Here is a 23746-nt window from a genome sequence, read left to right on the forward strand (position 1 = left end):
GGCATGTTTGTAATGTTACAAAATATATAATAAGCATTTACATTAATCAAACAGTAAATGTAGACATAGTTTTAAGCTGTTTTTCAACAATATTGACGATGCGTTTTATTTTATTGTGAAAACCAGCCCTCAAACCGGAAGCGCTTCCGTTCTTCTAATTAACCAACAAAAAGCTATAAAATTTATTTACAAATTTTAACCCACAAAGCGGACGGTATCCCACCAAAACATATACCTCGAATAAGGACATCTAAAGGGAACTTTATCATATTCAGCTCCATTCGCTGGTTTGTTATCAAGCCGAAATGGCCGCCAACCCTCCCGGACAGGGCTTCCAGAACAAAACCCGAGTGGCCATCCTGGCGGAGCTGGACAAGGAGAAGCGGCGGCTGCTGCAGAGCCAGTCCATGAACAGTCCCGGAGCCAACATCCCGCTGTCGGGCCGGAGCAGCCTGAAGGAGGCGAGGGACAGCGCGGAGCAGCAGCACATCGCCGCCCAGCAGAAGGCCGCCCTGCAGCACGCTCACGTCCACTCCTCCGGGTTCTTCATCACCCAGGACTCATCGTTCGGGAACCTCATCCTCCCGGTGCTTCCCCGACTGGAGCCCGACTTCTGACTGAGCAGCACAGCTGACCCTGGTGGACCGACTTCAACTCACAAAAAGCGGAGTTTGTTAGCTGTGAACGGAAGAGTGGCACCCTGGTGTTTTCTTGGTCACTTTTTTATTATGAGATAGAAACGTAATAAAGTTATTTCAGGTTCAGAATGTTGTTCATAAGCTTAAAGTATAAAACCTTCAGTTAAAGAGCCATATATCTATGTCATGTTTACTTTCCGTTTTAATTTCAAGTAGAAGACTAGCAGTACATTTTTTGAATAAGCTATTGGACCACAGCTTGCTGTCAGAGCAGTGTTTACAGTTTAGTGGCCAGAGTTATGGCTCTCTGCCAGGGTGCCCTTCAGTTGGAGGGCGTAAGATCACTTGAAGGGGAGAAAGTGGTCCGAAAGGTTCATCCCTAAAGAGTATTCTGTTGTTGTTTTTTTATCCGTTCTAGTTAATGTAGATTAGATGCCCTCCACCCGCCCTTTGTTGTGCAGTGTATGCACTATAAGGAAAAAAATGACTACAAATATTTTTCTTTTTCCATCAATATCTATCTATCCATCTGTCTGTACCACAGCTGGTTGTTCTGTTTCATACTTTGTAACATACTATAGTGAGTACTACACTTATGTTTATGTTTTGTTAGTTGCCATGCCATTGTAATTTTCATTCAAAAGGGTGTTTAATTATCCATTTCTTTATTTCTGCCTTTGTAATGTGTACATGCATATAATGTGCAGCTAAAAGAGGTGTTTATTTCCCTAAAATTAATATTTTTTCCCTCCGTTTTGAAAGCAGCATACATTCTAAGATTTGAAAGGGAATGTTCTGGACTTTAGGCTGCCACCTCTAAATTGTATAAAGGATTTTTCTAAGCCAACAAAAATATGAAGTGTTTGTTCTGTAATTGGTTCATTGTGGTTTTTAAGATATTTTTCTCTTTTTTAAGTCTTGAGTTGCAGGTGGTTAAGTTGAGGCTGAGCCAAGGTTTTGTGATCAGAGGGTGGAGGTTCTGAATAAAAAGTAATAATTTTGAGGTACAAGACAGAACAATAGTTTTTTGTTTGTTTGTTAGTTAAATATTTGTTCAGGCCAGTAAACAACTTGCAGACCCCACACATTCTGATCACAAACTGTTAAAACTTTTACAATCAGGTTAACTCTATGGTGGGATATTTGCCAAAAAAAAAAAAAAACAGCCGCCACAGAAGCAGTTTCTTGTCCCATACTGTCTCTTTGATGAACACACAATCACCAAAGTAAGCTTTTTTTTTTTTTTTTTTTTTTTGCACTGTCACATTAACACTTGTTTCTTAAACTAAAAAACAAACGAGGGAATTTGGCAAATATATCCACATATCGTTTCTTTATTCCTATTTTATTTAACCTAATGTTTATATATTTATACTTTAGGCATGTACGCTGTGAGCGCTTGAAAACCGACGTCGAAAATGTCTGGTTTTTACATTTAATTTTGGCCAATGAAGTTATTCGGATTTTGATTCTCTGCTATCTGCACTCGATTGCTTTCGCCTGGAGTGGATCACAGAGCCGTGGCTGCCGCTGATGCAACCTGCTGTCAGCTCCACTCAGCCGGCTGTTTCTCTCCTCCGAGACTCATTTTAAGAGCACCAGTTCACAGGTGAGTGGTCAGCTGTCAGGATTTTATCTTAAAAGCAAACTAACACGGTTGTATAGTAAGTAAAGCTAACGTTAGCTGAACAGATAGCATTTTCCGTGCCACCGACTCGGTAGTGTTAGCTGCACATGGTTTTGTTGCTAACTAGATGAAGACTTAGCTTCCTAATTCATTCATTCAGTATTTAACCGACCTGTCTTTACTGCGAAAGTGGAGCTTGCTTATTTAAGCGAAGCTAATAAAGATGAAATATGGAATAAAAATGAGTGCTTTCGTGAATATTTAGGGGGTCGAGGTTTGTTTAAGGCGTGCGTCATCATTCCCAGTGTAATCCTGCTGCATGAAGCTGTTACTAAAAAAAATAAATAAAAATGAAGCTGTTACTACACAGTAGTGATAACTCTGACCATATGAACTGACAGCTTCTTGTCACAAAGCCCGGCATCATGGCAGGTCAGCTCAGTCCGGAGGAGAAGTTCAACCTCATTACCAGGAACCTGCAGGTGAGCAACAACCCGCGTCATGCGTCGCTCTGGACAGGAAGCCTTCCTTCATGCCAGTCGGTGTCGTGATGCCTCTGCTTGGGTCGCGTTGCAGGAGGTCCTCGGTGAGGAGAAGGTGAAGCAGGTTCTCCAGGAGAGGGAGCTGAAGGTGTACTGGGGCACGGCGACCACTGGCAAGCCGCACGTAGCTTACTTTGTCCCCATGTCGAAGATAGCAGATTTCCTGAGGGCCGGCTGCGAGGTAGGGACAAACAAAACCTTTAACATTAATTTTAGCATTAACTTTATCTACTTGTTATTTTTGTTTTTGTTTACATCAGTCGTCCAAACTTTTGCTTGACGGTAAATTGTCCCAGAAGTTATCACGATAAACGATAATATTGTTTTGAGAGCATTTTCAAGAAATATCCCTGTAATAATGCAAGAGCACATTCTCAAAGATCAATTTAAAATCTAGAGAACATTTAACACTGGAACTGGAAGACATTTGAAATATTCAAATTGAATAAACAAATAAAATGAATTATGAAGTCTATTAATAGAAATTATCCTTCAAAAGAAGGGGGCTAGTCTGAAGTCTTTTATTACCCAGTTCTTGGAAGAAAAATAGAGAAAAGAGAAAAACGATAAATCAAATGGAAATTATTGAGCTCATCTTACTTTATCATGCGATTAATTGATTTATTTCTTACTGCGACAGGCCTAGTCAACAGTGAAACAAACTGAAAGTGAAATTAGGAGTTTTAGTTGCACCATCAATGACATGGCTGTTTTGTTCCCCACATCTCCTGATAAATGAAGCGAGGTAAAAGTTAACAGTTATTTTCTGGATTAACTTCAGTCACTTTATCTGACATTATCTTCAAAAGTACCAAATTTGTCTGTCAGTTGCAACACCTGCCAATTTGTGCCATTATAATCCCAGTTAAGCCTGGCTCAGTAAGCCATTAATCACATGACACATTGAAATGACCTCAATATAATTTCCATTCTGTGGACCTCAATATAATTTTCCATTCCGGTCGACTAACATTTTTTTCATGTTCACGTTTTGCCGTGAACAGGTCACGATCCTGTTCGCAGACTTGCATGCCTACCTTGACAACATGAAGGCTCCCTGGGAGCTGCTGGAGCTCCGGGTGAAGTACTACGAGCAGGTGATCAAGGCCATGCTGGAGAGCATCGGCGTCCCTCTGGAGAAGCTGCGCTTCATCAAAGGCACCGATTTCCAGCTGAGCCGGTCAGTTTGACCCCCCCACTCCCCTGCCCAAACTAGCGCTTAGCCTCGTAGCTGAATTTTGTTTCTGTCCTGTGACGTCGGATAGAGAGTACACCCTGGATGTGTACCGCCTGTCCTCCATGGTGACCGAGCACGACGCCAAGAAGGCTGGAGCTGAAGTGGTGAAGCAGGTGGAGCATCCTCTGCTGAGTGGGCTTCTCTATCCCGGACTACAGGTAACAACGAAGCGCGAGTATTTTTGTAGTAGTTTTCTTCACATGTAATCGAATTTCATCCACAAACTTCAGTTTGTTTCATCTGGACTTTGTGTGAACAAAATTAGAGATGCACCGATTTGATATTAAATCGGTCTCGATATTTAAAAAAAGTTTTTGATCAGGTATCAGTGACGATCCATAAGGGCAGATCTATTCAATCTAGTTGTATTCTTTGCACTCTGAGTGCTTTATCAATTATTTAACATTATATTTAGAATTCCTAGTTGCACTTTCTGAACCATTTGAAAGGTTTGAATAAATGTTTGACCAAGGTAGTCAACCTGTTGTTTTTCACAGTTTCAGTTTTGTTATTACTTATTTTGCATTGTCTGTTATACTTGTAATTGCACTGATTGAACAAATTAAAGTTGTTGTTTTTTTGTTGTTAATACGTTTGACCAAATGTGTGAAGCTATTGGTGTATTTAAGTGTGCTGTACTGGTGCAGAATTATTAAATAAATTTGTAATTCAGTACATTTATGCCTGTGTTTAAAAAAAAAAGAAAAAAAAGTCAACTCAGCACTGTTTCTCTGTATTGTGTTGGTGGTATTGGCCGATACCAAACCTCGGATATTGGTAGTGAAGTGAAAGTGAAAAAAGTAAATCGGTGCATCCTTAAACAAATTAACGCTTGGTTCTCAAAACTTCAGCCCCCAGCAGCATCATGCCGTGGGGATGATTTTTTTTTTCTCAGCAGAGAAAACAATTAAAATAAATGTATTCAGTGGTATATTGGTATCGGTACCAATATCTGAGTATTAGTGTCTTTGAGTATTTAGTTAAACTGTTGACAATTTTCTAAGGCTTTAGATGAGGAGTACCTGAAAGTTGACGCCCAGTTCGGAGGAGTTGACCAGAGGAAGATCTTCACTCTGGCCGAGAAGGTAAAACTCAGATCAGATGGGATGGAATTAATTTATACAAGATGTTAGAATACGTCTAAATAAGCTCCAATTTTGTCCCTTTTTTCCCCAGTACCTTCCCTCTCTTGGTTACGTTAAACGATCACATCTGATGAACCCAATGGTTCCAGGACTGACGGGGGCTAAAATGAGCTCCTCAGAGGAAGTAAGGCTGTATCCAAACACTCTGTTGAAACATTTCCTGCCAGTCTTTTATGCTAATAACCAACGCGTGCGCTTAGGAGTCAAAGATCGACCTGCTGGACTCCAAAGAAGACGTGAAGAAGAAGCTGAAGAAGGCTTTCTGCGAGCCGGGAAACACCGACAACAACGGCGTTCTCTCTTTTGTTAAATACGTCCTCTTTCCTCTACAAGGAGGTTAGAAAGCTGATTAATTTCAGTTGTTCTTCTTTCATTGTTGTTGTGAACGTCTTCTTCACAGCTTGACTTGATTTGCGGCACCGGTGTGTTTCAGAGTTCTCCATCAAGCGGGATCCAAAATGGGGCGGAGACAAAGTTTACACGGACTTTAAAGAGGTGGAGGACGACTTTAGAGGAGAGGTACAGCTACATTTATCTGGTCCCATTAGATAGTAAGCAGCGTTCAAACAGGTTTTTTTTTAAGTCTAAATTTAAAAAAACTTGTCATATAACAGTGAATTCAAACTTATTTAGTTCATTTGTCCTGTTTTTATTCACAAAGTTTGAAAACTTGCCTTGAAAGTCCCTGTGGGTAAAATGTACGAACCCCAGTTAACGCTTTGCTCATTGTCAGATGATCCATCCTGGAGACTTGAAGGCCTCGGTGGAAGTCGCCCTGAATCAGCTCCTGGAGCCAATCAGGAAGAAGTTTCAGTCTCCAGAGCTCCGCAAGCTCACCAACGCTGCTTATCCCGATCCGTCCAAGACAAGTCAGCGTTTAAACCGCGACAAAAACAGTCCCACACGAAGCCTGGACGCTTCACCCTAAAACCTTCTTTTACCCGGTTGGTTAACAGAAGCAGGAGGAAAAGGCGCCAAGACGGCCGGAGGCGGCGGAGGGGACGACGACGAGCTGGCGCCCTCCAGATTGGACATCAGGGTGGGGAAAATCGTCAGCGTGGAGAAGGTTAGTGACTTGGACCGTCGCCGCATGCCGCTAAACGAGCCTTGGCTGTAGCTGTGACGTTGTAACGCGCGGAACCCGCAGCATCCGGACGCCGACTCGCTGTACCTGGAGAAGATCGACGTCGGGGAGCCGGAGCCCAGGACTGTGGTGAGCGGGCTGGTGGCCTACGTTTCCCAGGAGGACCTGCAGGACAGAGCCGTGTTGGTGCTGTGCAACCTGAAGCCGCAGAAGATGCGAGGGATCGAGTCTCAAGCCATGCTGCTGTGCGCCTCCATGTAAGCAAGTCGACTAAACCTGACGGGGCAGCCTAAAAACGCCAGCAGGACCAGGGTTATAGTAGTTCTGGGGGGGGGGGGGGGTTAAGTTTTTTTTTTCTTTTGTGACTTATTAATTCAGTTATAATAGTTATACTAATTCAGTTTGTTTTAGTTAGTCTTTATAGTGAGCTTGCCAGTTTTTATAGTTACAGTAGTTTTAGTTTTTTCAGATTTTGATTGTTTTGAATTCTGCACCTACAAATGAACCAAAGTATTGTAATGCTATTATGAACACATGGATTAATACTCAACAGAAGACACCATTCCCATAAAATGGATTCAGTTTTGTTGGAAAACCAAGTTCTGTCAGCATTTTGCGGACTAAATGCCACCAGGAGAATTATGTGCCGTGTGCTGAGTAAAAACAATGAATTTCACATCAGTTTGAAAGGCTGATAAATAGATTCATGATAAACACAACCCTGTGGTTTCTCTGTCTCCAGAGAAGGTGAGCCCAGGAGGGTGGAGCCTCTCGACCCTCCAGAGGGTTCTTCGCCAGGGGAACGGGTCTTTGTGGAGGGCTACGAGTCGGGGAAAGCAGATGAAAAATTGAACCCAAAGAAGAAGGTGTGGGAGAAACTGCAGGTACGTTCGAGCCCCGTTACTGAGTCAACGTTCGGACACATTGTCCCGTCCCATAACACACTGATTAACGTGGCGTGTCGTCCTACAGGCGGACCTGAAGATCTCAGACGAGTGTGTGGCTCAGTGGAAAGACAGGAAGCTGCTGACCAAACTGGGACAGATCACGTGTAAGACGCTAAAAGGAGGCAACATCAGCTAAATACTCACATGGACTCCCGTCGATCGTCAAAGCTGCTCCACAAATCTCCATGGCAACACCACGAAGCTTTATCTGGATGGCTTTGGAAGGGTGAAGGGGTATTTCTGGCTAAATAGACCAACTGCTTTATCTTGACTGAGGAAAAAGTATGAAGTCATTTGCTGTGACTAACTATAACTAATCAAAGTTTGTTACTTACACACTTAATGTATTTGTACAACAAATATTTGACTGAGTGGAGGTATGGGACGTGATCAGTTTGCTCCTTTCTAGATCTAAGTAATGATATCTCAGGTTTCTGAAGGGGAACTCAACGTTTTGGTGTTTTTCTGGGTTAAAAGTGTCAAGACAGAGGTCAGTCTGCCAAATCTGATTAAAAGGGATCCTTTCAAACTTTCTATACACCTCATGTATGTAAAATCCATATGCCTCTAGATGGAAGACGGTTGTACACAGAAATCCATGTCTGATTGTCTGATTAATGCATCATCTGTAAAATGAAATAAACACTGGCAGAATCAGAGATCTGCTGGCAATAACTGTCTTAATGTGGCTGATTAAAAGTCTCAGCTTGTTGATATTAACCCGTAAACTAGAGATCCTCAAATCCAGGCCTCAAGGGCCGGGTGTCCTGATGTGGCTCCGCTTCACCACACCCAAGTCTTATAATCGGGTCATCAGCAGGATACTGGAGAAGTAATTCAACTACGTGACTGAGGTGTGTTGAACCAGGGACACCGACTGTCGAGGCCCAGATTTGAGTTCTCCTGCCAAAGACTCTCTGCTGAATTAAACAGTCTTTTAGTCTTATCTTCAGAGATGCACTTATTAGGACACAAATTGACTGGAGTCTCCAAATATATGTTTACTTTGATCAAGTAAACAACTTTAGATACCAGATAAGGCTAAAGACCGGAGGATATCCGTTCATCCTTAAAGCAAATGTAAAGGTTTAAATTGATGTAGCCAAAATTAAGGCCTTAAAATGTCTTAAATTCATTTTAAAAAGTAAGTTGGTTTTTAATATCAGAGGTTTGAACTTTTGTCTCGACAGGACTGTTTAATCACATAATTCTGTTTTTTTTTTTTCTGGCGGTACTTTTCTCTGACAAAAGCTTGAGTCACCCTCAGACATCTTTGTCGCCTTCTGTGACTCGAGGCTACCGCTAGCTAGCTGCTAACGTACCCTTGCTACCATCTAGCAAGCTTTTTCTTGGGCAGGTGGAAATTTATCACCAGTTGACTGGACGAAACTGTGGAGAGATGCATCTTAAATTACATTCATAATGGTCTTAAAAGTCTTATATTTGAGTCGGTGGAATCTGCAGAAACCCAAGACTAAAGCATATTTACCTGTCGTCATAGCAGTTTGATGGAGAAAACGTCCAGATAGTGATGTATGCCTTCACGTAAAAGCATCTGATTCATTTCACTTCCACACATCAGTGTATTTTTGAAACAATGAACAAAAGAAACATTTGACACAAGTAGAATTTATTAATAGAAGTAATAACTGTACATGATTCTTTATAATCACCAAAATGGAGATTTTTTTTAAACACCCTTTACAAAGAGTCAAGAATTGACTTTATATGATTCCACTGGGGAAGAAGGGTTTTTGTGCAAACAGTGATGAGCTTAATTCTCCATTCCAAAAGCTTAAGTCAAAGTTTTAGGAACAAAATCTTTTAATAAAAATATTGAACCAGCTCCAGTGTATCAATTTCCCAAGGCAAGTCACCAGATTTGTTGCTTCAAAAGTGGTTTTTATTTAATATTTGGTAGGAAAAGGTGACTTCCAGTGCTCCTAGTGAAAAAAGAAGTCTAGTTGTTTTGCTGCTTTATACAGTATTGTAAAAAAAAAAAAGTATTTGCACCTTTACCAAATTCCTTTGTTTTAGATTTTTGTTTGTTATGCTTACATGTTTAAGCTAATTGGAAATACATCAACAAAGACAACCAAAGTAAAAAAAATAATTTAAAAAAATGCTAAAAGGTCTTAAAAAGTAAGAAATCATGCCTCAATGAAAATAAATTTCCTGACATCAGTCTGAAAGAGGGTTACAGAGATCTCTCTAAGGATTTGGTTATTTCAGTGAACCACAGTGAGAACCATTATTTTGACAAGTGAAGTCAAAATATAACTCAGAACATCTAAATCCCTGCATGCATCACTTGCTTCAGTGAAGGTCAGTGTTCAAGAGTCAAATATAATTGACAGGGCATAAAAATGCATTGATGGGACCAAAACCCAATGCTGACCGAAAAACCTCCAAAGGCCCGTCTTATATCTACCGAAATTTATTAATGATCCCCAAGACGTCCAGGAAAACGTTCTGTGGACTGCTCAGACAAAGATCATAAAGACAGATGGTGGTAGAGTGACGGTCTGGGGCTAGTTTACTGCTATAGGATCCCAAATTATTTAATTTTTTTTGCCATAATTGATGGAACTACAAATTTACTCTCTCCCAGAAAAATCTGATGGGGAATATATAGAGGATAAGGATCCAACACAAGCAGGATAGTCCTCTACTGAATCTCTGTGGAACCAAAGGGAAGTCTTTGGAGTGGCAAGACCAAGATTTGAATCCAATTGAGAAGCTGAGGCATGATCTTAAACCTTAAACAGGCGAATCATACTCGGAAAGCCTCCAATACGCACGGATTAGAACCATTTTGCAGTGAAAACTGGGCCAAAACTTCTTCACTCACTGAGTTATCACAAATACTAGATCGCATTTGTTGCTGCCAAGGGTCTTAAAACTTCTGATTTGGTTTACGGGGCAATTACTTTTTCACATAGGGCCTTTATTATCCTTTATTAAAGATTCCCTTTCTTAAAACTCCATTTTGTATTTAGTTGGGTTGTCTTTGATGTTAACATTTCTTCAATGATCTGACCCGTGCTCCCCCCCCCGCCCCCGTTTTGCATGCTGCATTGCTGTAGAGGAAACACACGAGTGACCTGTTGGCAGATACTGTATTTAAAGATTTTTGTTGCATGTTAACAAATTATCATTGTAGCTTTACAAAAGTCATTTTGTCCTAACCAACAAAGCATCCCATAGGATTAATCGTCTTCCCTTTTTTCTTTAATACTTTTACACACAGTGAAAAGCAGGACTAAAACTAAGTTGAGTAATTTCTGTACAAGCATAACCAAGTAGACAATGTTTCATCCTGTCCTTGGTTGGAGACTCTGTCAGTCCCAGTGAGAATCATTACTAACGCATTGCTTTTTACTGCAGCATGGGGTTAAAATGTACAATAAACCCCTTTCTCCAACTTTTCTTCTGAGGATGCACTACCTCGTTCAACCTCTGGGAGGCGATCTTACACAAACCAAACAGACATTTCATGTTCTGTGCATCACTCCACCCTGAGGGGTCCTTGGATTACATTATGTAGAAAAATACTTTAGAATAAAGCTTTCTTTAGAAGTTGAGGGTTTTAACATGATCTTTTTTTTTTTTTTTTTTTTTTTGCATAAATATGTAGGAAGCCCATTACAGGCTAAGGCTTTTGGATAAAACACAACAAGAAGACTGAGTTTATTGTCTCTTAGTAATGTCAATAAATGTTGTGATTCATCCTTTCACTTGCTTGCCGTCTTGTTTCGTTCCTCCCTCGAGTCTGGTCACAGATCACTCGTTCAAAACAACGTTTCAATCGTGTCCGCCGTCACTCTTGTAGCTGTAGGCAGGAGATGAGAGGAGGATATGCGCCATTAGGGTAATACAGTTACCGGAACACACCTAATGAATATTCCATCCCAATCTTATTGAATTATTGAAACATGATCATGAGCTTCAGGTTGTGGCTGATTAAAGCATGTGCTTGACGAGAAGTAAGCTGCAGGCGAGCCAGCAGCATCTGTACTGTATGCGCACAGACCACAATGGAGCTTGTTAGTGAAGTTTCTGGCCTGCGGGTATGTTGAGCACGCAGCATTCCTCTTTAAAGTAAGCTTAAAACTGCATTGCTGCTCAAAATCAAGATGTTGCAAGAATTAGCATTGTGCTTTCTCATGATAAGAATGCTTTGGTAATTCAAGGACTAATGCAAGCACTGACTCAGGTGTCCACAAGGTTACAGACTCGGCAGCAACATGCAAGTGCTTGTAACTTTCACTAAAGTCGCTTTAAGATCTTCACCGTGCAATAAACCACAGACCGCCCTTTATAGTTCAGTTGGTCAGTTACGCCACACAGTGTGCTTTGTTTGCGTTTAGAGCAAACATGGTTCTGGGATTACAGAACCAAAGGGGTGTGGTACATCTCCGTGAGATTCACCTGGGCAATATGCATAATGTAAGATGTATAAGAATTTTGTCAGTTCATGCTGATTAATTTAGGATTATTTCTGAAGAGTCAGTTGGTTACTCAGCTCTGTCTGTATCCCAAAACTTGGCTGCTGTGTTTGCATTTTATTGTATCTTGCCTCAATTCTGATGTACTCCAGACAGCTCATAGCAGTTATGGGTCTTTGACAACCTCCTGAGATGGATCAGAGGAATAAGCTAGTAAAATTCACTTCAACCCTCCCCTGTCCATGCTGGAACCACTCTATTGATTGCCAGGCCTAAAGAGCGGATTGTAGATTCAAAGAATGATCCGAAAGGTGCCAAAGACAATGACAAAGTCAATCCACTTACTTGTTGTAGGTGGTGCCACAGGTTGTGCAGTTCCAGGATCTTTGCTTCCCTCAACCCTGAGCTCCATCTTTGCTGAACAGGTATGGGAGTTCAGCAAGGGACTTGTACTTCCAGGAGTTGGCTTCTTGGCTATCGGCGGAGGAATTCTGTCAGTCTTGACTCTGCCGTTTGAGAGAACACCAGCCTTTGATTGGTCGGAGACCTGCCTGAGCTCTGCTGCTAAGCTTTGCTTCAGACTTGCCTGAGCCTCTGAGGAGGCAGCAGCTACAGGCTCAATGACCACCTTTTTTGTGCTTCTAGAGAAGATAAAGCTAGCTGTAGATGCTGGGGATTTAAGAATATCGCATGCTTCAAGTGATTTTAGAGAGTGCCCCCCTTGCTCACCAATGGAGCTGTAAGTAGGGGATTTCACACCCAGTCTGTGGGGAAGACAGTGTCTGGAAGACATGGCTGCGGTTTTCATTCGGATGGCCTCCTGCAGACGCAGGGAAGGAGAACACATTGTCACAGTGGACGATTTTACGGTTTCAGGAGGAGATTTTACTGACAAAGACTTCCGAATGGGCTTTGGAGGAATGTCTTGAGGTCCTTGGCCTGAGATGGAACAATTTTCCTGAGCTGGAGTTGCCTCATGTGCTGTGTCTTCAGATGGAGGTTGCACCTGATCTTCAGTCATGCTGACCGTTCTAAGGCGAACCATCTGCAGCAGCGAGGGGGTTACGAGTGGTATGTTTGCATCCTCTTTAGGAATTGGTGCACTTTTGTGGCGAGAAAGTAGCTCCTTGTTCCTGGCGTCTCTGTATGTGCCACTGGGTTGCCTTCTGAAATTAACTCCAGGGGTTACATTTTCCATTGGTGGAGGAGGTGCTTTTGGCACTGAAGTTGGAGCTGAAAGCTCAGGACTTACTGGAAGAGTAGAGGGCGACTGATCTTCAAGTTTTAGAGAGTTTCGCTTAAGATAACTGCTGGAAGGAAACACTTCCTGGACCGGCAATGGGCTCTCTACTCTGGCAATAGGTGGTGAAGGAGGCAAGGGTGGAACTGTGTCGGTAGCGCATGAAGTATCTTGGGAAGAAGTCTCAAGAGCAGTGTCAGCTTTTGAAATCTGTTCAACATCAGAGGATTTGTTGTCAGCTGGGGGTGAAACTGAAGCGACTGGGGTTGGTTCTGTCATCTCCGTTACATCATCTCTTATGGATGGTGGAGGAGGTAGAGGGAAATCTACCTCGTCTCCTCCATCAAAGATGGGTTCCCCTTCTAATGGAGGAGGCGGAGGTGGCCAACAGGAATCGACAACATGTGACACGTCATGTTCCTTCTCAGACTCACTTGGCATTGGAGACACTAACGAAGCAGCAGGTTTCCTTATCGGAGGAGGTGTAGGCTGGTAAGCTGGAGGAGGCGTAGGTGGTGGTGAGAGCTTACTCATTTTGGGGACCTCTACTGTAAGTGTCTGCATAGGCTGAACTTCGCTCTTTTCCATGTTGCTCTTATCAGCTGGAACTGTTGCAGCACTTTGAGATGGCGTTGTATGTTCCTCAACAGACAAGTGAGCTTCTTTTGCAGCAGTGGAGCTCAGTTTCCTTTCTTGTGTCTCTAATGGATGCCCCATTTCATCCCTGAACAGTATTTTTGTTGGTTTCTTCATGACAGGAGGTGGCTGTTTCTTTGGAGTTGTCTCTTGACTTTCTGGCTTTTTTACAACATTGATTTTACTCTCTGCCCTGCTGTTAAAATCCGTGTCCTCCTCATTTTTATGCATTTGTTCTTTATCTGAAGATTCTCTACTGTTTAATTCACTTTTGCCACCTTCAGGATCTTTTATCACAGTGTTTTCTGTATGTACAGACATTTCCAAAACAGGATTCTCCTGAGTTGTCTGGTTTTCGAATGTAACTTCACTGTCTTTTCTGGGCTCTCTTTGGGTTTCTACTTGTTTTCCTTTCAGTGGAGTTTTGATGACATTAGGAGCTCCACAGAGGAGCTCAACAGTCCGTCTGCTGTGGGCCCATGTCTCCGGAGGCGGTGGGCGAGGGGCTTTGACTTTAGGAGGAGTAGGGATGTTAAACAGTTCTTGTACGTCTCCTCTTAAAGATGAGAGCTTGCGACTCAGGGTAACTTCATTTGTTGGCAAGGAATCCTGCGGAGACAGAGTTGTGCTGCATGTGGTAACGTCGGCATTTGCAGGCTCAGATGTACCTGATGACAGGGAGGTGAGTGAGGAAGAGGGAGAAGCTGCTGAGGATGAGGCACGGGATGCGGATCTCTCTGGTTTGATGGGTTTCTTTTTCAGTTTGTCTGGAGAATTTGGGGAGATTTCTTTCGGGGAAAGTGTTGGAGTTCCACTCTGGCTAGAATAGCCACTAGAAGGAGACATTGTCCGTTCGAATTTCCCTCCATCTGGTGCTGTTTTCTGTGGAGAGGAAGGGTCGGATTCTTGTTGTGACGCTGTCGCTTCTTCAGCCTGGTTAGGGGAGTCCTGCAAAGGGGTTAGAAGTGTGGAGGAGGAGTTCGTTGAGCTTGGCCCAGTAGAGTTTGACAAAGGTTCTGGGCTCAAATTGGCATTAGTAGCAACCAATTTAACTTCATCCTTTGCTACTGTATTTTCTGATGAACTTTTTACTTCTCCTGAGTTTCTAGGATCTTCCAGCTCCACCACAGTCATGGTCTCACTTTTGACCTTTTTGCCATGCAGAGAGTTAGTTCTTCGTGGAGGTGCTGGAGGCTGTTTGGTCTTGGTAACCGAAAGACTATGTATGCAGTTCCGTTTGTTCTTTGCTTGATCGCCAGCAGTCAGTGACTGTGTTGCTCCGTGTCCAGACTCCGCTTCTGATGTGTTTACTTCTGTTTTGTTCAGGCTGTTATTTGCATTAACTGGGCTACAAAAACTTGTGAGATCTTGGCCGCTACTAGACTCCTGTGTCTGGCTTTCTTGTACGTTAAACCCCCCTCTATTAGAAGATGAAACCGAGGAGTCTGAAATAATAGTCTTAGAGGATTGAGACTCACTCCAGTTTGAACCTGAGGCTGACCGGGGCATTAGTGCAGAGTCATAGTTAGAGCTATTTGTTTGGGAACCGTCACCGTCTGATCTTCTCGACAACAAAGGACTAACTGCTGATTCCTCAGATGTCAGGCTGCTTTTGCTGACAGCGCAAGCACCGTTGCCATGATTGACGCTGCTGCCTCGAGTTCGACTGCTGCTGCGGTCAATCTCAATTACTTCAACTGAAGCCGGTAGAACAGCATTAGGGATGATCGTAGACAAGTAAGTGGCCTGAGGAGAGATGGACATCACCGGACCCTACAAGGGATCAGAAGCAAGTGCTTTACATCCTAATAAAATGATTGCTCAAACATTACATTGAGGAATTGCAGTGTCTCATGTTAGAAGATGAAACCTGTGTAAATCCTCAACTCAAACCCGGATGGTATTGTTACCTGAGGCTCTTGGAGGAAGTGCAACATTGATGGAGAGAGTGAAAAGGATGTTGTCATGCCAGGAAATGCAAGGGACTTGGGTCTGACTGTAGAACAGAGATGGGCCTGCTCATCTTGATACCCTCCCTGAAGGTGCTTCCTCGCCACCTGCTCGTCCCTAAAGACCTGCTCCAGAATCAACAGAAGACCATGTTAAGGTGGAAAAAAACAGAAACGGATGTCTTGATTTCGAACTCAATCTTTGGATCCTCTGACCTCCAGTTCTGAAAGGTGTACCCTTGCTCCCTCTTTTTTTGCTAACGGAGTCCCTCCGTCCACTGTAGGAATGATAACAACACTTGACTGGTTGTCACCATTGTGATTTTCATGGTTAGGGAGCTGAGTCGAAACAAGTGGCTGAAAGGTGGAACTTCTGTTCAGAGCTGTAAACAATGTGAGCCACATTACTCATAAAGTCACACTAAACACTTTTCAGTTTCATAAGGAATATGGATGGGAACGTACCAAGTTCTTTCTGGACCTGGTTGGGAATGCCCATGATGGTGGTCCTCCTGTTCCTCTTTCTGCTCCTATCGAATCTTTTCACTGGATTCAAAGGCTTGAATGTGGAGCCTGATGGAAAGATGAAAGTGTTTTACTCACCAAGATAGACCACAAATCCGGTTAGAGTTGAGGTAATATTTAGCGGCTTACCCTTCCAAAAGAAAATTATTTGAGAAAATCTGTGTGTGTACACTTGCAAGTTTACCATCTTGGTTCAGCATGCTAACATAACACTTTTGTTAAAGTACTAAAAAACTGATAAATGTTAAAGTAATTTATTCTTCAGGCCACAGTTCTCGATAATAACATTCTTAACCAGATGACACTGTAAATAAAACAATCAGTGGTACTAAAGCTGAGCAATAAAAAAAACAAATTTGGAAAATCATACAAGCATTTTAGCAAAAACATAAAAAGTTGTTGACCAAGTGAATACTTTAGGTTTTTGAAATACTCATAAAGGGCTTCTGAGCTGTCCACTGATGTCTGGGTGAAATTCAGTTGAATGTGATGAAAAAATGCTGACCAAATTGTGAATGCGACAGAATGATACTGATAGTGGAAATGTTGTGTTTCAGTGGCGTGCAGTGTCTGTTTAATTTTGGTCTCATTCGGAAAACCTCTTAGTGTTTGCCGTTTTTCCTACGTAGATGATAAAGCTAGTATCAAAATGACTTGAAGTTTTAACAATATAAATACTTAAATACTTACAAGGCACCGTCTCTGATGATTTATATTTTCCACAGAAACCATATTGTTATTTTCACTAAAAACTCAACAAGGCACATCGAGTAAATTCTTTCCTTGAGGTTAAGAAAAAAAACCTTGATCTGTACGATCAGTATCATATATGATCAGAATACCAATCGCTCTCACTGCGTGGGCACATCCAGCCTCTGCCTCTCTTACTCTCAGTAGTACTGACAGGCAGACTCAGCCTTCCAGCTGTGATATGTAGCTGAGCTGTCTCACATGCTTAAAACTTCTAAGAGAAACCTCCAAAAAAAAGCCCTCCTTATCTTTACATATGACTGTGTCAAGTGCTTCAAACCATAACTGCAGAGGCACCGAGCAGTGAGGAATGAGTCATGCATCTTTAGTAAGTATCCGGCTATGACTCTTGTTAAAGCAGTGACCTCAGGAATAAACTCAGACTCGCCCCACTGCTGACATAATTAGCTCCTGTAACTTTAACATGCAGAAAATATTGACGCTTCCTTCTCGAAGCGCCAACACACACACACACACACACACACACACACACACACACACACACACACACACACACACACACACACACACACACACACACGTTTGTTTTGCTATCTTTGTGGGGACTTTCCATTGACTCCCATTCATTTCTACTCATTTCTACAGCCTAAACCTTACCTTTACCCTTTTCCTAACCCTAACCATCACATACCTAACCCTAACCAAAACTCAATTCATACCTTAGTCCTAACTCTAACCCCTGACCCAAAAACAGGGTTTCCCCTCGTGGGGACCAGGCTCCGGTCCCCACGAGGAGCAATTGGTCCCCACAACGTAGCATATGTCAGGAAAATCGTCCCCACAAGGTATTACAAACAAACGCACACACACACACACACACACACACACACACACACACACACACACACACACACACTGTGTTTACCTTGGTGAGTAATCCCAGGCCGATTCAACGCAGCAGAAGCTGCTGTGGTATCATTAACGTTGGGTCTCGACCCCAGAGAGCCTCCTCTGTCCTTGGAGCTGATTTCCTGCTCCGGGCAGAGGGTATCTGTAGACTGGAGGGGTAAAAAAAAAAAAAACACACACACGTATACATTTATAAGTTAGAAGGAATTCTAATAATCTCCAGGAAGTGAATGCGGTATTATCTACAAAGCTATTCAGCGACTTACGATGATGCTTTCATCGTCCGCAAAGTTTACTCCATTCTTGTCCTCTGTGCGAAACAAATCAACAACAGAAGTGAGTCTCAAACCTGCTGATTTTATTACACGTTTCACATCCGTAGTTTTATTAATGATGCCTTTGAGTGTCATACCTTCCTGTTGTAGAATCTTGAGCCCCTCCTGAGCTTCGGTGTGTAAGTCCTCCAGGTACTGAGGCCTGCTGGCCTCGATGAACACATTCTCCTGGTAGTGCTGGGAGGCCGTGTAGTGAACCGTCAGCCGCTTCTGGTCTTCATTCCCCTTCGGGCCAGCTGCTTGAGGGGGGAAAAAAGAGAAAATGTTAGATTCTAAAAAGGGTGTAGCAATAAATGAGTCGTATATCAGTCGTGCTGATGAAAATCGATACAGTATGGAACTTTATAGAATCGTTTTAAATAAATGTTATTTGTTCACACTGTTAGCCACATCAGTGAAACAGAATCTTTAGACCGTTTAAATAGAAAAAGTTGCATCTGATTTAAAAATCGTTTCTGAATCGAATCGTGACCCTAGAAATCGGAATTGAATCGGATCACTAGAGGCAGAAAGATTTGCATCTCGACCTAAAGGTGACCATTTCAAATGGGGAAAGTGTTTTTAAAGCAGTATTTGTGTTTGTGGGGCTCTGATTGCTGCTTCGCCATGTGGTCACAGCTGCACAGTTACCCCCCCAAAATCGTCACTTTTTTCTTTATCACGGATAGCACCATAAAATATCGCGATAAAACGTCAGGTCCGTATCGCCCACCCCTAGCATTAACTACCACTTCTGTCTCACCTTTTAGTCAAAATCACACAAGATCATCATTTAAACCGTTATAGATTTGTTTTCAAGTTACCACTTCGTCTACAGACCTGACCACGCAGCCACCAGGTGATTGTGGGCTCACACGTTTTATCTTCCTCGCACTCAATCCTGAACTCCACCTGCTTGTTTACTCACACCTTTGACGCTCAGGAATTCGGAGGACAGATGTCCCAACGTGGCCGAGGCTTTTAGCTGAACAGCCACGACCTGGCTAATCCCCTGCTGCGTCTTAATGCTTCGCTGCTAGTCCCCGCGGGATAAGATAATCTGGCCCGTCCGCCTGTTAAGACGCTACGCGACCCGCCACGGCGGGACCTCCTGTGTGTGGGAAATGGATTGAGTTCTTCCTGCAGCACCGGCAAACACAACGCAGACGAAACCAAAGCCGAACTTGCTTTACTTTGTCGACCTGATGGAGAATGTGGCCAGTTTTTGTACCAACCCAGATAGTTTTAACTTGACCAACAGCGTTTGGATTTGCAGGATGACAAGAAGAATATAAACGTGGTTTTGGGTTGTTGGGTTTGTAGGACGTTGCTCTTTGGGCCCGCTCTGGCTTCATTTGCCATTTTGTACCAAAATATACAGGACATTATGTAGAAATTAGTCCGACTTTATATATGTTGTTAAAATATCAGATTTATGTACTTAGAAGAGGGACATTGCGCATTAATTAACAAATCTAACCCAAGAGTAATTTTCATAAACTTGTCTCTCAGCAGGTTGGTTGAAACAAAACTCATAAATAAGTCAAAATATATTTGAAGAACCCATGTAGGTGAGCACACAAGGCGTCAACGTAATTACAGGACTGGCCCATAATGGCAGCTTTAGTGACAATAGAACATAATGGACTTATGTCCAGTATCTCATTGCACATATAGAACATATTGTTGCCATTTTATAGCTACATGTTACCATTTAGTCCTTTCTACGAATCGCATAAACTAGGCATCTGCCACTGCATGATTAATAAATATGGGAGTGGTCACGACAAAACCAGGAACAAGTCTCAATCGGGGCATTTTGAGTTATTTACAGATTCTGAAAGTTTTCTAATAATGCCAAACACACAGAAGAGAAAAAAAGATACTGATTGTTGGCAATCTGTAAGCAAAATTAGTGAGAACACAGTCCTAAAAATATTTTTTTAAAAGTCCCAAGGCTGTTCATTTACAGTACTGTGCAATAATAATGAATTATGAGTCATAATCAAAATAAAATAAAATTTTTCTATAAGCAGATCAACGCACTAAGAAAAGTGCCTAGAAAATCATTTTAAATTGTCTGCTGTTGTAAAACGGATCAGTAGAGGATGGTTCTGTTCTGTTTCATACGTGAGAGTCGGGAACAAAACCAGCAAAAACACGAAAGAGATGAGTTAACCAGCGTCCAACAACGTAACTACAAAATTACATTGATGCGTGAATATGATGGCACAAGAATTTTTACATGTTAAAAAAAGCAGAAAAAAAATGTAAACATTTTATTTGAAGTGTAGAAATAGAAAAATAGACGAGAAAAATGATTTTGTTTTTGCTGCGTTTCAAGTATTTTTTTTCTGTCCTACATCCTCCTCTGATTGGAGAAGATAAATATGACTCCTCCTTCATTCTCGATTGCCACTGTCCCACATTTTGAGTTGTACTCACTGCAAATATGGTCAATTTTAGGTGAGAAACCAGTTTTTGACTTGTGAAGTCCAACATACCTCTGCATAACTTGAATTCCATGTTCTCTTGTTTTTCTCATTCTGAGAACCAAAACTTAAACGACTCAAGATGTTGTGGGTCACTAATTACATGTTTGAAGACGCCTTGATTCGCTGAAGTAAAGGATAAATTTAAACAAATCGCTCAGGTTAGCGATGCTATCGCGTTCTACTACTAATTTTCTTATAAATATTTATATATTTTGAGACTTTTCCCCACCTTAAGTATTTTTTCACAAAGTCGGTATGTGTGTGTGTGTTGGAGCTTGTCCTCTGTTTGGGGATCTGTTTCCATACATAAATGAAACAGCAAAGCGCTTAAATGCGTCTCAAGTTGCGAGATTGAGAGGAAGCTAAGTGGCTAAAAGCTGAGCTAAACAAGGCTCAACGTGAGGTGTCCTCTTTCCCTCCTTTGTCACTTTCAACACTGCCCCTCAGTCGTACCTGATTAGGTAACACCGTGCATGCGTGCATTCACTCTGCATGCGAGTGTGTGTGTGTGTGCACACACTCTCGCATTCACCAGAACCATCCAAACCAGCCGTGTAAGGAGGTGGGAAATCTCGGACTTGGTCATGTAGGTTAGTAGAAAACAAAACAACTGCAGTCATTTTAGGGTTAATAATGAGTAGTAATAATAATAATAATAATAATAATAATAATAATAAGACGCTCATCGTAGATTCTGCCAGACTCCTGCAGACGGTTGAGGGATTATTTTGGTTGATTAAGATGATCAATGAAAAAGTCAGTAAAGCTCCTTTATCTCATTAAAGAAGACCCCCACCGCCAGCCTCGGGGTTAAGACGGTCGCCGGCTAACTCCGACCGTCTTCAGATCCCCACAACATCTCCAACTCCACAAGTCATCCGACCCGGCACTCACCCTTCTTCTTGAAGACCGACAGCAGAGAGTGGATGCTCTTCCTCAAGTAGACCACCATGCCTGCCTACACCAGCGCCATGGCACGCTCAGAATCCTTGAATCCAAACGTGGCGGGAAATCTAGTGAGTGTGGGAAGTTTTTAAGTTCAATTCGGTTCCAGGGTGGAGATGCTCTGGCCCGTTCAGATTCTAGAAAATGAGACAGAAGTGCAGACTGCAGCGTGGCTCCTGTTCACCGTAGCGACTTGTGCAGAGTGTCTTGAGAGAGACAAGTGCACAATGAGATCAGCTCCCAGCCAAAGCTGCCCGTCCCAGCTGCCTTATCCTCTGGGTCTGATACCCTGTGCCCCTCCCCTCTCTGATGGTTCCCTTTGCCTCCCTCTCTCTCTCCTCTCTCTATTGTCAAGTGACAGCCCTTCCCCGCCGCCCCATTCCTCTCCATCCCCTCTCGCTTAAAACGACTGTCAAACTTTGGCTTTAGGGATTCAGCCGCCCCCACTTTTCCCAATCTAGACACACACGTGTGGGGTTGTGTGTATGCCAAGACTCTCCACCTCTCAGTTTAACTCATCCCATACGAATGGATTTGAACACATTTTAGAGCACAGAAGTACAAAAATGTGTTGCATTTTGTGTGTTATTTCTTAACTTTCAGTGTTGCGTGATCTAGATTTATCCCACAGTAACTCGTGTAATTAAGAGACACGCCGTCCTGTTTGCTCCTGACGGAGGCCTTCAGCGAAGTGCATCTGTCTGACTCTGTCTCATTATGCAAGGGGCTACAGGGGCTTCCTTTTCGGGCAGAGGTTGTGTCCTCACAGTGAAGAGCCGAACAACTCTTAACTATAATACAGTGTTTTCTCCTCTTCTCCATCCCTCTCTCTCCTCTCATTTAGTTCCTGCCGGTCTGACATCCTTCCTTCCTCCTGTCTAACCCTGAGCGGAGCCGCATCGCCGACAGAGGTCCAGTTTGAGCTATAAATAGCCGCCACAGCCTCGGTTTCCCATCTGTAACGGCGCCGTCTGGGGATGAGCTTCTGTACGGCTGCTAATGTTCCCTGACAAAATGAATCGCAACTCCTTTTAACTTTTTCACTTTTCTGGTCGCACTGGAACCGCGAACTTTACTGGTTTACGTCAAGATTTTATGCGACAGACCAACACAAAGTCGCACATTGTGACGCGTTCAATCAAGGAGAATATTATAGAAAAGCACAGTTATATTAGGAACTTTACCACCAAGTGAAACACATTAAATGGATTTATGACACACAGATGGATGTTTAATAGCCTATATTTCCCACCCACAGTTAATGAAAACATGGCATTTGAAATTCAAATGTTACCTCAATCTATTTCTCAAAACAGAAATGTGGACTTAATAAAAAAATGTTTAGTACCTGCTTAAATTGTCAAAATTCTTTTACCTAGAGAAAATGTTCTCTAGGTACTTTTAACCTGACAAATGAGACAAACCAGCATTTCTCTAGAGGCATCAGGGGTCAATTGAGTCCCAAATTGAACTTGTAAAATGCCATAATGCTATGTGTAATAGAGGACTAACGCGCACATCCCCACAGTAAAACATGGTAGTGGCAGCATTATGCTGCGGCAGGCGAGCTAGTGGGAGATTCGATGAGCTGGATGCAGAATAATCCTAGACTTGTTTGCTGGCGCCTGGCCTAGTCAAAGATCTGGTATCCCTAAAAAAGCTGAAGCTCTAACAAAAAATATTGAGTCAGAGGATCAGAAGACACATCCGCACCACACCTTTCAACTTTTTATCTGCAATAAAAGAATAAAAAATTATAGTTTTCCTTTGACTATGATCCTGACAACACGCTGAAGTTTGTGATTCTAATGTTGACAAAGTGGGAAAAAGTTCAAGGAGTTTAAATCCTATTGCAAGGAAGTGATTCAAAATGTCAACTTTATTTAGAAAGCAGCTATTAACTTCACCAAAATGATGTACAGCATCCATAAATCGACTTAAACAGGACATGTAGATTACAACATCAGGCTTGTTTAAATGCCAAAGCATTAAAATGAGCATCAAGAAGTGGTTTGAATCTCCAGACTACGGGCAGGTCTGATGTTGAAGGGTAGATGCTGCACAGACTCAGATCTTCTACAAAACAAAGGCTAATTCTCAGGAATGTTTCTGCGCTGGAGGAGAGACCCTTTTGATCCACTTGCTCTCTGATTGGATAAGAGTCACAGCGGGGGGGAGGGAGGGGGGTACAGCTGGCCGGCACCAGCTGGAAGACAGGATCTTGGTCCGTTCTCCAGACTCCAGGCGTTGGGACGTGTTGGGGATGCAAAGCTTCCCTCCTGGCCCCGGGGTCCGGCGATGGACCGGCAGACCCCGAATGAAAGCTGGGGGGGTGGGGGGGGGTTTGGTCTCCA

At 42.6% G+C, this 23746-nt stretch overlaps 3 protein-coding genes across 7 annotated transcripts in view; 2 read left to right on the top strand and 1 right to left on the bottom strand.

Annotated features, from left to right (window-relative positions):
• The first annotated feature begins 78 nt into the window (after positions 1-78).
• LOC106933004 (SOSS complex subunit C-like) lies at positions 79-1648 on the top strand. Its single transcript, XM_015012016.2, has one exon. It carries the CDS (start codon positions 306-308, stop codon positions 615-617), a length of 312 nt encoding a protein of 103 aa, XP_014867502.1. The 5' UTR covers positions 79-305; the 3' UTR covers positions 618-1648.
• A 419-nt stretch (positions 1649-2067) lies between these two features.
• Positions 2068-7900, top strand: yars1 (tyrosyl-tRNA synthetase 1). Of its 2 annotated transcripts, none has more exons than XM_088010115.1 (14): positions 2068-2247; positions 2682-2747; positions 2842-2988; positions 3812-3987; positions 4073-4202; positions 5049-5129; positions 5221-5313; positions 5390-5525; positions 5623-5708; positions 5923-6058; positions 6146-6255; positions 6337-6530; positions 7016-7157; positions 7246-7900. In XM_088010115.1, the coding sequence occupies exons 2-14, from the start codon at positions 2691-2693 to the stop codon at positions 7354-7356; spliced, it is 1599 nt and encodes a 532-aa protein (XP_087866241.1). In that variant the 5' UTR covers positions 2068-2247; positions 2682-2690; the 3' UTR covers positions 7357-7900. The 2 variants fall into 2 exon arrangements, with proteins under 2 accessions (XP_087866241.1, XP_014867500.2); XM_015012014.2 differs by having other exon boundaries at positions 2069-2247; positions 2667-2747.
• A 933-nt stretch (positions 7901-8833) lies between these two features.
• nhsl3 (NHS like 3) overlaps positions 8834-23746 on the bottom strand; it is a 47499-nt gene continuing 32586 nt past the window's right edge. For 3 of the 4 annotated variants that reach the window (XM_015012004.2, XM_088010114.1, XM_015012008.2), the window contains 8 exons: positions 18051-18209; positions 17905-17948; positions 17655-17787; positions 15959-16066; positions 15710-15876; positions 15455-15619; positions 12014-15317; positions 8834-11052 (listed from right to left, as the gene is read on the bottom strand). In XM_015012004.2, coding sequence (XP_014867490.2) covers positions 11012-11052; positions 12014-15317; positions 15455-15619; positions 15710-15876; positions 15959-16066; positions 17655-17787; positions 17905-17948; positions 18051-18209 — 4121 coding nt within the window. In that variant the 3' untranslated portion in view covers positions 8834-11011. Of the gene's footprint in view, positions 11053-12013; positions 15318-15454; positions 15620-15709; positions 15877-15958; positions 16067-17654; positions 17788-17904; positions 17949-18050; positions 18213-23746 lie in introns of all 4 variants that reach the window. The other variant, XM_015012007.2, reaches the window with a different exon arrangement.

Source organism: Poecilia mexicana, unplaced genomic scaffold (assembly GCF_051168715.1).
Source record: "Poecilia mexicana isolate PSO_F unplaced genomic scaffold, ASM5116871v1 scaffold_11, whole genome shotgun sequence".
NCBI classification, from domain to species: domain Eukaryota; kingdom Metazoa; phylum Chordata; class Actinopteri; order Cyprinodontiformes; family Poeciliidae; genus Poecilia; species Poecilia mexicana.

Excerpts from the sequence above, each read along its gene's own strand:
- LOC106933004 (XM_015012016.2), top strand. The coding sequence starts at position 306 with ATGGCCGCCAACCCTCCCGGACAGGGCTTCCAGAACAAAACCCGAGTG.
- yars1 (XM_088010115.1), top strand. The coding sequence starts at position 2,691 with ATGGCAGGTCAGCTCAGTCCGGAGGAGAAGTTCAACCTCATTACCAGG. Across the intron at positions 2,748-2,841 it reads TCATTACCAGGAACCTGCAG|GAGGTCCTCGGTGAGGAGAA; the intron begins GTGAGCAACAAC and ends GTCGCGTTGCAG. Across the intron at positions 6,059-6,145 it reads TCCCGATCCGTCCAAGACAA|AAGCAGGAGGAAAAGGCGCC; the intron begins GTCAGCGTTTAA and ends GTTGGTTAACAG.